Genomic DNA, 13226 nt, shown 5'->3' with positions numbered 1-13226 from the left:
CCCTTAAGTACTGGTACGTGGTGGTGAGATATCCTCTAAGCCTCCTTTTCGCAAGGCTGAGAATTGTTCTCTCAGAACACACCTACTGGATTAGACTCCATACAAAATGCAGAAGCTGGCTTCAAAACGTACCAAAGGAAAAGGAAATTGCAGTAGTATTGCTCTCCTTTATCCATTCCTGAGAAATTAGAGAAGTCAGCCAAGCATATGGGAAGCCTTGCCTGAATTCAGTCTTCCTCATGACTGACATCTTTCTTACTTCCCAGGAGACTCTTTTTTGTGTATATGGCACCCAAATGTACCTTGGCGTTGGAGAAATGTCACTGTAAATCCAAGGAAAGAGATGGAAGTGCTATTCCTATATGGAAAGGAAAGCATGAGGAGCAGTACTAGGGACACCTTCCGTACTTGTAGTATTCAAGAGCCTCCCAAGTATAACAATTCTCTCTGATTAAAGCCTCAGTCTGTCTGTAGACTCAGATCATGGTTATTTGGCACTTACCATTCTAACAATTTTTGCTCCTGGAGGCTATAACCAGCTGGTAAAAGGTAATTCCGATAATTTTGAAGCTGGTTAGCATGACAGCTATCATGGACCCAGATATGAGACACACAAGGGATCCCTCTGGCAAGGCACAGCAAGTATTTCCGAGTTCGACAATGCTGGTCCGCAATTAAAAGACACTGATACGCTGCATTACACTTCAGGGGAGATAAAAAGACATGTAAAGAGGAGACAGAGTGTGCAAAAAAACCCAGAAGTTATCCTCGGTTATCCTTAAGTTATCCTGAACACTTTAAAGAAGAAACCAACCGAAACTGTGATTTTCACAGCCATATTATGCAAAAGGTGAATTAGATAAACAGATTCTGAAATCAGGAGTACCTATAATATCACAGGCAAAAACTCTGCCTAGTAGTTTTGGTATCTCTTCCAGTTCAGATAAAGGAGAAGATGCATCTTTTAGTTTGAGACTCAGTAAGTTTGAGATGAGAGAAGACTCTGCATCTCCAGGCATGACGCTCCAAGAACAATTTACCCTATTAAAAAATCTAAATTTAAGTAAAAGTGACACTAAATGAAATTAGTTGTCCAAGTAGATCTCGTAAGCAAAGAGCTCTACCCCTAAGGGTTCTGAGGCCCAGAGCTATGGTGAGACCACATCTGGAGTACTGCATCCACTCCTAGGTTCCGCAGTACAACAAAACCACAAGACATACTGGAGCACGCCCAGCCAAGGGCCACTAGGATATCTGGGTATTGGAGCATCTGACATACAAGAAGAGGCTGAGAGAGATGAGCTTGTTTAAGCTCAAGAAAGGAAGGCTTGAGTGGTCTTATCAATGCATATTTATGACTGATAGCAGGGTGTAAAAAAGATGGGAGCCAGACTCTTCTCGGCGTTATTCACTAAAAGGACAAGAAGCAACAGGTACAAACTGAAATACAGGACATTCCTTTTTTTTTTTTTTTTTTTTTTTTTTTAAATTGGGAGTGGTCAAACATAGGATCAAATTGCCCAGAGAGGTTGTGGAGTTTCCATCCTCCAGGATACCCAAAACCCAAGTGGACAAGGACCTAAGCAATCTGCTATATTTGATCCTGCTTTCAGCAGGAGGAGTGGACAAGATGAGCTACAGAAATTCCTCCCAGTCTCAACTATTCTGTGACTATCATTCTAGATTAATAAGCAAGCCCTTACCTGGGTTTCATTGAAGTCATTCAGGATATACCCAGCTCCTGCTCGCAGCTGCTGTGCTATGTAATGTTTGTCATATGGAGTCATCTCTAAAAATTCTACAGCAGAAACAGAAAGTGCAATTTTTTGCAATAATCCAGCTGCTTATGTCTACACACTCCTCAGTCTACAGCGCCCTCATCCATCCAGTAAAGGACTAGAGAAAACCCTTAGAAGCGTTTACAAAAAACAAAACAAAAAAAAAAACAAGAAAAAAAGGCAGCAGAAAGGGAAGCACAGCACTGACCAAACTAGCCAAGTAAGCAACTTGTCTAAAACAAAGACCTTAGGTCCTTTCTGCAAAGGATTAAAGACCAAAAGGGTAGAACAAGCACTCATACAAATGCCTGATTAGACAACATCCAGCAGTTTTCCTAAAGCCACTGCATTCCACTCACAAATGCAATGGGTAAGATTTGCCTCACCTTCTTCCTCCTCACTACTCCCTGTCGGGCCATCTGATGGCTTCTGGTGATTGACCAATTTGTCACTGGGTGTTGCCATGGTGAGGAGAAAGGCATAGCCCAAAAAGAGGGTCTTATTGTGGGGCAAGGGTCCATGATGGTCCTCCAGTACTGGGGGATCTACAGCATCTACACCTTCACAGGTGCTTACAAACTCTCCAGCTCTCACAGCCCCTGCAGAGAGACAGAAGCACCATGAGTCTCAGAAGTAAGGTTCAGCACAAAGACCCTGGGTAAGATTTGGGACATGTTCAACTTCATTTATTTTACTGGAGCAGACAGAGGGAGGCAGGATTGGGTTAGGATTACATTAGGATAGGTAGGGATCTTTTACCCTTCTGGTTGCAAAGAATCTTCAAATCAAAACCTGAGTGACTAATGGGACAATGTTTGCCAGTCTATCAACATCCTGAAACACCCGTTAACAGCTAGACATTTCAGGACTGACTAAACAGACAAGAAAAGGGATAAGAAAGGAGAGAGGCAAATCACGACATTAAGGTCAGAACATTTCTAAAAGGCAGAACTGAAAAGATGGCAGGTAAGTGTTCAGTCTATGCTAAAAATATCTCTGGCTGCTGAATGCATCCAGGGAGTATCAGTCTCAAATCCTGCAGGGCAAACAAGCAATCACATCTACTTTTTGCTTATAGGAATCAGAAAGATCAATTACAGAAATACCGGGGAGGAAAAAAATTGCTGAATGCAAGTTTAAGATCAGACAATAAGGTTCTCACCAGGCTTTATCATTGCTGACTTGCGGCCACGTTTAGCTGGGGATCTCTCATCTTCAGAAGCAACAAGTTTCCTTTTCCCAGATAGTGTGCCTGGTGGGATGCGTGGACTCTCCTGCCCTTTACGAGTGGGAGTTGTGCTGCTGCTGGAAGTGCTGGGAGAACCGAGGTTACTACGTCGCTTCCGCTTCCCCTCCACAAGGTTATCTGTAATACAGTATGCAGAGATTAGTCACTGGCTGCAATCCAACTCCATGAGCTTTCATCCTACCTATATGTGCAGAGGTGGATAACTCAATAGTACCTACGAGGAACACGCTACCACCCTCTGACAGAGAAAAGCAAGAAAAAGAGATATCTTGATAGTGTATCTTTCTTCTCAAGCCCTGTACCCTGCCTCTGTCTGTTCCTCCCAGTGCCGCTGAAGAGTTATATCACAGCAGCCATCCACCAAGTGTAAATGAGTACAGCAAGCATTATTGTCCTAGAAGCAGGCCGCTCTCCACAAACCAGTGTCCTGGTTTCAGCTGGGATAGAGTTAAATTTCTTCGTAGTAGCGAATGTGGGGCTGTGTTTTGGAGTTTTGCTGGAAACAGCGGTGATAATGTGGAGATGTTTTAGTTGTTGCTAAGTAGCGCTTACACTGGTCAAGGACTTTCTCAGCTCCCCGTGCTCTGCCAGGTGCACAAGGAGCTGGGAGGGGACACAGCTGGGACAGCTGACCCCAACTGACCAACGGGATATTCCATACCATACGACATCATACTCAGGAGATATAAAGCTGGGGAAGAAGGAGGAATAGGGGGCATTTGGAGTGATGGCGTTTGTCTTCCCAAGTAACCGTTACGCGTGATGGAGCCCTGCTTTCCTGGAGACGGCTGAGCACCTGCTGCCCATGGGAAGGAGTGAATGAATTCCTTGTTTTGCTTTGCTTCCGCACGCAGTTTCTGCTCTACCTATTAAACTGTCTTTATCTCAAACCATGAGTTACCTCGCTTTTACTCTTCTGATTCTCTGCCCGTCCCACCAGGGGGGAGTGAGCGAGCGGCTGCGTGGTGCTTGGTTGCTGACTGGGGCTAAACCACAACAACCAGTCAATACCACTAAGTCTCTGAGTAAGACACAAGACAAGAAAATTACCTCAAAGATCCCATTATAAAGCATCAAAAGCACTGCTGAACACCCAGAAAGGTTTAAATATGGGTAATTCCTGTTGAGAACTAGAAGCATGTCAAAGGCACAAGACGCAGAACAGCATAGCCAGCAGCTCAAGAGTACCTCCCCTTACCGAGACTGATGTCGGCTGCTTTGGTCAGGGGGGTGACAGGTTCATAAGGACCTAGCCCAAACTGCTCCCGGAGCTTATTTCCTTGTTCCAGAGACAGGATAACAGCCATTCGTTTGTACCACTTCCTCTGGCCTTCCTTTTCAATGCAATAGTATAGCTCTCCAGACTCTTTCCGGTGCCCCTTCACCACACCTGACAAGACAGCAAATAACACCTGTTAACCAACTATACCCAGGCTTCTCATCCTCCTAGACAAGCACTCATCTCCCATTGCATTCAGCAACTTAGAAAACCCAAGGATGGAGCTCAAGAACTGCTCTTACCTGCACTAAAATACTCATCCTCTGAGAGAGCGGTCACCTCAGTCTCCAGTGGGATAGGATCACAGAGTAAAATGTCTCTTCCTAGCACATCACATTCATAACCATCATCAAAGAGCAGCTTGTACTTTCCTGCCCCAACATCTTGGGTAATCATCCCAGAATAGAAGTACCCATTTGAGGACCACTTTGCTACAACCCTGAGGCCCACAAAGCTGCTCCCAGAGGATGAGTCTGCACAGTCCAAAGGCCCAGTCACCACTTGCAAGGGGATTTCTGGAGAGTCACTGCGACGTAAGGCACAGAAGCCAGAAGTGTCAGGTTTCTCCCCTCCATCTGGCAGGTGAATGGAACGAGCAAACGATTTCTCCTCAGGTGATGCTGTAGTTGAGAGATCCTCCACACCTGGCAGCCCAGCTAAATCTCTGTAGAAAAGAGAAAAGCAGTCTCAGAAGGATCAGGAAAAAGTTACTAAACAAAGACTAGTTGGGTGAGATGCTTGCAGCTGCTACATGCTGTCACCAAAACCACCAAAAACTAGGTGGTCCTGAAACATTCAATATGCTGTTTTCTCTGTCACATAAACACAGCAACTCCCCATTCTCTTCCTTGGCAATACGTTAAAGTTACAGTGTCCTTTTTCCAGGGTACCTTGTTCCTGTTGTTCGAGATGGTGGGCGGCCTCTTCTTCCTCGCCCACGAGGTGTCACAGGTGCCCTGCCACCCTGACGAGTGCCAGGCATAGAGTCCTCTTCTTCCTCACAAGGCAGTGCTCCTGTCTGGCTAACTCTGAGTGGAGATGCTGGCTGACCAGCTCCTTTCCTAGGGCTAGAGAATTTATGAGTTAACTGTTCTGAAAAGAGAAGCCAGCTCATTAGGATTCCCCCATTTTCTCTGTGATCTCACAACTGATCAAGAAGTTTGCCTCATCGCTGCTAAACTGGCAAGAGCTTAGGCAAAGCAGTGCCTCACAAGGAAACAAACTGCTCCTTCAGGAATAACAGATGTGAAAGCAAAGACTATCTCCTTATTTGTGTTCAGCAAGCCAGGTCCTTCCCAGAAAATTCTTGCTTTAGGGTCTACCCTGCTTCTACATGCCACCCAAGCCAGCTGTTCACTTCTGAAAAATATGTCCTTCCTTTCCAAAGGCTCTGCACGTACCTTAATTTTCCTAAGACACCTCTGCCAATGGGTAAAGCAAACTCTCCAGTTTCTGTCCCACACACTTTCCCTTTGACCGCTCCAGTTCCTCGCCCTGAGCAGCTGCTGGTGCTGTGTGTGGCAGAATGACCACTGCTTGCTCCACTGGATGTACGGTGGAGGCTTGAGGCCTTAGATGAGAAGGAGCTGACATCACCAAGGTCCCCTGAGGTCAGCGATGAGCCCACTGCAGTTCTAGAGGAGGACGTGTCAGTCTCACACTCCTGGGACTCCACTACAGGCTCCTCATTTTCCTTAAGAGAAAAAAAAAAAAAACAAAAAAACAGAGGTTTGTCAAAGTGACACACTTGCTAGGTGGGAAGCTCTACAATCACCAGGTCAAAGTGCAGACAAGGTGAGACCGCGTTCATGAAACTGAAGCTAGCCACGCAGATTTGAGTCTGGGCTGATCAACGGTAGACAGTGTCTCTCTCAGTATAGACCTGTAGCTGCTCTATATAAAGAAGTCACATTAAGAAATCAGTCACCAGGACAGAACTTGGTTGGCATCTAATTAGTCTGGCTCTGAATAATTCCCACCCTTCAAGAGCGAGAGTGCACCAAATACATGAGACACTAACAGCCTTTGGTTACTACTAATCCAAGATCAGTTTAAGACAGCTGGTCATTTGGAGCCATTAAAGTTCTACGGACATAAAAATACATAGCTACAAAATAGTGGCAGCAAATGTCGGTAGATAAATGGGAAATGATTATACAACTGTGATTACACATCTATGTAAGCACATTTCAGAAACTTAATTCTCTATTTTAATATTACAATAAGCAATTTCACGTGTAGTATCAGGTGTGAAAGTATAAGCTTTGCACTGCACTAATTTATTCTTTTGTGTCATTACTCACTGTAACAACACAGCACAAGAATCTTACATTATTCACCTTTACAGCAGAATAGCAGTGATGTTTTATTGCTAGCAGGCCAATATGATTACTGTGCACATCAAATCAGCATTTGTCAGCTATGTTTTGGGATTCCCTAAGATCCTCTGATTCATGAATGGACATACACCAACACAAGTGTACTAACAATAGGCTTGGTTTAGTTTTTAATTTGCTTTTTGTTGACCTCTTAGAATCTGGTCCACAAAAAGAGTGTGGTTAAAAATGACACTGAGCTGCAAAACAGGCTAAACTACTGTACATAGTTCAATTTTTCAGGCAGAAGTGATTTTTACTTACTAATAGAATTTCTGCCCATTCTGAAATATCTATTCTGACAAAACCCCAAGAATTTTAGAACAGCTGGATGCACATAGTAAAGTCTTTTGTTCAGTTTTTTGGGAAAGAAAAAAGAAGTCAGCGTGTCTTCAGAATACAGTAACGGGCATGAAATACACTTTTGCCATGCACTAAATGGTCCACATGTTTGCTCATAAAGAAAAGTTTGCCATCACAGCACTATGACTTGTTCACTCAACTCATTTTCTGCAGCCACAACACATTCTCATTTTAATTACTTTTATTTTTCAGCCAACATATCATTACATTTAGCCCTGAAAACAGGAACTTACCTCAACTACCTTCCGTTCCACCTCTGCACCATTTATGTAGTAAACATCTGTTATAACACGCGTAACAACAGTGCGCACTTCTCGAATCGTTCGCATGTGGCGATGCTGAACTTGGGCTCTGGGTGGGTGAAGAAGGTTAAACTCCTCCTCTCCCTGTAATAAACAGGACAAGTTAAAAACAAAACAGACCACAATGAAAAGCAAATAATTTCTGGGTAGAGCTATCACTGCAGTACAGTTTCTTCATACCACATTCAAGTACCAGGGCAGGGAACCTTTCAGCATCTTGTTACAAATTAGATGAAACAACACAAGAGACCCTAAACAGGGGAGAACTGAACACGTTTTGCTGACAGGTAGAGGAAGGGAAATCATAGCTGTCCAAGGAAGAAATGGCAAACTTGCTTAGCATGGCTTCTGATACTCTTTCATTCAGTGGACTCTCAGACATATCACATCCATGTTGCATTGCATATTTATGGCCCTGTTAATCTCCTGTTTTCCAGAGGATGGCTATTCTTAAGTTTAGAAAAAATAATTTTTCTAGTCTTTGCATTCACAAGAAAATATAGAAGCTGTAACTGCAAAGCAGTGATTCTTCTTGAGTCTGCAATACTTTCTGAAATCCTAATGCAAAGCTATTCATCTTGTCAGAACGTTTCTCTGGAGGAGCTCTCCCCTCACGTGTTTATCCATTGACATTGGATGGCGTGAGAGAACAAGCTGTCAGAGGTTGCTTGGTGCAAAACAGAAGGCATCAAAACCTTCATTCAAAGTTTCATGCAACTCCCATATCCATCCAACAAAAAGTGAAATTTTTTTTACAGTGTTAACTGCATCTGGACACACATACACACACACAGAAAGAAACAAACAAACAAACAAAAAAACCAAAACCAAAAAAAAAACAAAGCCCCCCAAAACCCCAAAACAAACCTTATCATATTTTTCCAGAAAATAAATAGACTTTTACTTCTGGAAACTATGCTGCCCACTAAGTATTGCTACTCTAGCAGTTGTGTACAGTTGATACAAGAAAGCTTGCGACATTAACATTTTAAAGCGGTCTTTTGCTTTTTTTGACAGAGAACCTACTGCTAGTGAATTTACTGGCTGAAGGGATACTTTACTATTCTAAAGCAGTAAAAGTAAATACAGGCAGCCTTCATCCCACCTGACTGTGCAGAGAGTCCGTCTCCTCTCCAGAGGCATGCACAAGCTTTTTTCCACTCTCCTCAGTTTGGACATTCGCATCTTGACGCCCAGGTCTTTGCCCAGACATACTGGTTCCCATTTCCACCTGCCTACAGATTTCTTCTGATGTTTGTGTTGCTATTGTAACAGTTGTTGGGGTAAAAAGACAGTCTGCTGTAGTTTGAATTCCTTTATTCTTGGTGTTTGCCCACCTCTCTTGGCTTTCATCAATTTTAACAGCCTTACTTGGTTTCTTCTGCATTCTTCTCCCTTCTTCTGTCTGAGTGCTTACAATACCAGTCTCCACAGACTCCCCTTCCTCTGCACCTGAAGATTGTTGATGGCAGTCCTGCTCCACCCTCTGAGGAATTAGGACCGGTCCACCACTGTCATCTGCCTTGTGTTGCTGGTACTGCCAACTGCTGGGACTTTCATGTAATTCAGCATCTTCTTGTGTGCCAGGAAAACTGAACAGATTCCCCCTGCAAACCAGTTAAAATAAGATGAAAATTATTTCTTAAAAAAGCAAGACAACCTATATGCTGCCACTCAAGTGAAAGCACTATTAAAAAAAACCCACCCTGGCAGTCATTCAATTGCTTCTTAAGATTGCACAGAATTCAGTGAGTCTCAAATTATAAAATAACCTTTCAACATCTCTCAAGTGATTCACATGGTAGCAAAAAGAATGGCTGACACCTGTACAGAACTAGGTGCTTTTCCAAACACTAATAAAGCAATCTATACTCCACACATCAGGCACCAACTATGCAACATGCTTCTGGGAGTCATGCCATCTTGAAGTTGCTACAGGCTGCTTCAGCACTTCATTGGCTTGAAACTGGTAATCATACCTGGCAAGACGAGGCAGGAGCATAAACACAAATGCTGTGTAATGTTTTCATTAGAATTTGCCCGCCCTGCCAAAAGTGTAACCAGGTACTATATGGAACTGATACTGAGACGCACTAGAAGTATACATTTGGCTTCCCACATCTACTTGAGGACTTTGAGGAGTGACTGTCTTGCATTCTGTCTGTACAGCGCCCAGCACTGGAAATCCCTATTCTTTACAGTCTTTAGTTTCAGTGCTCTTGAAATATAGATTACTCTTTCTCCATAGACCAAGACCTCACTGTCCCATCAAAAGGCAGAACAGAAAACACTGAAGAAGCAGATTTCTACACCTGGTCCTCCAGCCAGCACTCTTATCACCATAAGATATGCAGCAGTACAGTCCTTTTCAAGGCAACCAGAGACAGCAAAAATCGATGGATTTGGAAGGCATAGATTAGCAGAAACAATAACACACACCATAGGTCAGAAGATCTTGGAACAGGAGAAAGAAAAGGTATTTAAACAACTGTAATTATGATCTAAATTCTCTCAAGCCCCAGATTTTACCAAAGCATATTAGCCAACTGGAATCACATCACTGCTCGGTCAAAAAGTTAGGTCTGATTAGCATGTGAGATACAAACATACAGTACTTATTATACTTACCCCGTTGTCCCCAACATTCTAAGTCACCCAAAGACAATGACTTAGTGCAATTTCTTTGATGTAGAAAATGCACATGTGTATATAAATCCAGGACTGGCAGGCAAAGACTGAGAGGAGTTACCTAAATGGAGAAGTGGAAAGACCATGACCTCTGGCCTCATCCTCTCGACGAACTTCACAGACACGACTAAACACAGATGGTGCTTTCTGGGAGCTAGCAGAGCAGATTTAAAACAAAAAAACAAACAAACAAAAAAAGCGTCAAGGAGTGAGAAAATCCCTTATACAGCAAAGCAAGAGTTCTCTAGCCCCTTGGGAAAGCAACAACTGCTATTTGAGCTTGTTGACCTATACAGCCACAGGATGAGTGAGATGGTCAGTCTCAAAGGTCAAGAAACAAGGCTGCAACTGCATAAGCATTTCTGTCATTCCTGCAGACACCCTAACCACCAAGAGCAAGGTAACAATTCCAGAAAACATAGCGTAGAAAACTGCAGCACCATCAGGAGTTTCACAATCTACTACCTCTGGTACCCACCAGGGTACAGGGTTACACCATTTACAGCTTACTTCTCAGGATTTTCACGACACCGCAAAAACATTGTGGGAATGACAGTCATAAAGCAGACCCTGAGAGATCAAGTTCAGCCTATATCTAACAAGGGCAACCCATCCTCAGCCAGTGAGGAATGACTGCCACTCATCCTCAACACTGAGGCATGATTGCCATCTGGCATGCAACCCTGTGAGAAGAGACATCACGTTTATTTCAAAGTTTTCTCGCTGCTTCAAACCATTATACTTCACCCAGGTGATTACAGGTCACTATTTTCTGACTCAGATTCTTATTAGTACTTATAAACTGTACTCCCAAAAGATTAAATCAAGCAATGCTAGGCATTAAATGTGAGATAAGGTAGATAAGTACAAATGAAGAGAACAAGGGAGTAACGTATGTTTTGGTCAACGCATTAAACTGCTACTTCAGTATATCGGTTATGTTTCTCTTTCAGAACTCCTCAGAGATTCTTTGCAGAAAATTGCACAAAAAGGGAAAGAAAGCAGAAAACCATGTATTTGAAATTTAAGAGGTGGGTAGGGCAGACTTGCATTCCGGACTGCACGAGGCATGAATTTCTGCTTTGACTACAATCAGAAGGAGGAAAACACTGACATTAGTAGGAAGCACAGAGTCAGTAGTGAAAGAGCATGTGGGGCACCCACCTTGCCCGTGTACTGAAAACCTGCTACAAGAGCTAAAGAGTTAATGTCATGGCTACTGCTAGAAGTGTTCCCTGCTTCTGTGTCTCATTTTCTTCCCCCGCCCCTACCCCCTTCCCCCGATGCTGGTGACAAGCGGAAAAAGGATCTACCCAGACCTTTGTACTAACTCTGCAGAGCAACAAGCCCAGTTACCTGGCAGCAGCTCCAGCAGAAGCAGAGGTTCCATCTTTTCTGTCACTGGCTATAGGCTCTGAAACAAGATGGAAGGGAAGGATGATTTTGGTGTCACCTGAACAGACTCTCCTGCCCCCTCCCAGCCCTCCACACGCAGCAAAGAGAGAGGTTGAGTAACGCTGGACAAAGGGTGCCAAGGCCTCCCCACCCAACTTCTCATCACAGGCCTGAGTTTCTACAAGTTTTACACTATTAGAATGAACGTCGCTGTTCTGATTAAAACACTGTCAAACTTTTTTGTCCGAATTATACTTTCAAAATCTTCTTCCTCCCAATATAATCAAACTCCAGTTCCTATCCTGTGATGTTGCCACTATACATCACAATTTTTAGTACGCAAAATACTTTCCTCACAACAGACATCTCTCCTCTCACCCCACCCTTGCTTAGAGCATTGTAGAAACAGAGAAACAAATTTAAGTGACGTTGCCCAAAAATAAAATGAGAAAAATTACAGAGACTCGGAGACTGTCTCGGGGAATGCCACAAAGAGGTTGTGACTTAGGGCTGAGATCTAGTAGGACTTGTACATTTTGAGGTTTCATCCTCTTACTTTCCAAGCTGAACGGCAGGGACTCCTCGCTCCCATCATTCACAGGGGTAACAAGGTTCATTCGCAGAGAGAGTTTTGCATCAGCCTCAGCAGCCACATGAGAATCTCCCTTCTCACTCACTTCTGACACATCTGCTGATACCACTGCACTTTCCATGGTGACATTGTTGGTCCCCATTGTACCCTCTGCTGTAACGTCACTAGTTGCTATAGTGCTGTCTGGGCAACTGTCATCCACTGAAAATAGGAAAACAAAAAAAAGTAAAACAAAAAGTAGCTACTGTCATTCATACTGCTGGGGTTCAGGTCCCAGTTCTGTTTTGACAATGCTTCACTGCGTGCATTATTAGCAATAGTGCAGTAGTGGAAATTCCTGCTCCAGAGTTCCGAAGCATTAAAGTTTTGCAGCACAGGTATCATCATTAGCTTGCGACAGAATACTTTGCTAATACCCAAGCAGAAATACACACTTCCTTTCATCCAGCAAATGCAGTGTGTTGTTTTGTGAACCTAGCAGAGGGAGTCCTGCTACAAGATGATGAATAGTGGGAACAATCTTCTTTTAGTCAAAACTCACTGGTCAGGAGGGGTCTTCTGCATTCTTTAATGGAGTTGTATGCGGGAACACAATGAAGGCAAGGAAGACATGTTCCATACCACCTCATACTCAGGAAGCAAACACCTTCACTAGAGACCAAGGAGAGAACATAACAAGGGACATGTGGAGAAGGGATGAGCCCTCCCCATACAACAGCAATGTTCTTCATCAGGGTAGGTTTGAGTTATCCCATCAGATCCTGCATCAAGAATCAGACGCTTCCAAACAGGCTTTCACTGCAGAACAGAGCCATTCGGGTCAAACTCACCAATCGGTGTGCTGTGTCTTCTGGGTCCCATTTTAAGCTGGCCAATAAGAGGTGGTGTTATGCTGGTCAAGGGCTGAATGACATCACCCTCCTTAGGCAAAGTAAAATGAAACGGAGTTCCTAAAAGACAGAGAGCACAAGGATTAGTAATTTCAGCGGACTACTTTGGCTCAAATACCAAAAGCACAGGTTCACTGTGCTGTGGAAATGGGGAAAAGCATAACACTGGTGCTGTCCTGTACACAGTTACTCGCTTCAGGACAACTGCTCTAACTGATCCTCCTCACATTTTGTGTGGAAAATCTCTCGGTGAAAATCTGGGCTGTGGTCAACTTGATACAGCTGTTCCCAGGTGCTAGATAAAAGTAAGACCAA

At 43.6% G+C, this 13226-nt stretch overlaps 1 protein-coding gene across 12 annotated transcripts in view; it reads right to left on the bottom strand.

The window, feature by feature from the left end:
- TP53BP1 (tumor protein p53 binding protein 1) overlaps window positions 1-13226 on the bottom strand; it is a 56253-nt gene that overhangs the window by 1846 nt on the left and 41181 nt on the right. For 10 of the 12 annotated variants that reach the window (XM_075100935.1, XM_075100936.1, XM_075100937.1 and 7 more), the window contains 14 exons: window positions 12852-12971; window positions 11986-12222; window positions 11391-11448; window positions 10096-10188; window positions 8452-8953; window positions 7278-7430; window positions 5707-5999; window positions 5197-5373; window positions 4549-4970; window positions 4226-4417; window positions 2941-3144; window positions 2165-2377; window positions 1704-1798; window positions 503-702 (listed from right to left, as the gene is read on the bottom strand). In XM_075100935.1, the coding sequence (XP_074957036.1) occupies window positions 503-702; window positions 1704-1798; window positions 2165-2377; window positions 2941-3144; window positions 4226-4417; window positions 4549-4970; window positions 5197-5373; window positions 5707-5999; window positions 7278-7430; window positions 8452-8953; window positions 10096-10188; window positions 11391-11448; window positions 11986-12222; window positions 12852-12971 (2959 nt within the window). The other 2 variants (XM_075100939.1, XM_075100940.1) reach the window with 2 other exon arrangements.

The sequence above is a fragment of the Phalacrocorax aristotelis genome, chromosome 7 (genome assembly GCF_949628215.1).
Source record: "Phalacrocorax aristotelis chromosome 7, bGulAri2.1, whole genome shotgun sequence".
Classification (NCBI taxonomy): Eukaryota; Metazoa; Chordata; class Aves; order Suliformes; family Phalacrocoracidae; genus Phalacrocorax; species Phalacrocorax aristotelis.
This window is presented reverse-complemented; position numbering and strand designations above follow the sequence as displayed.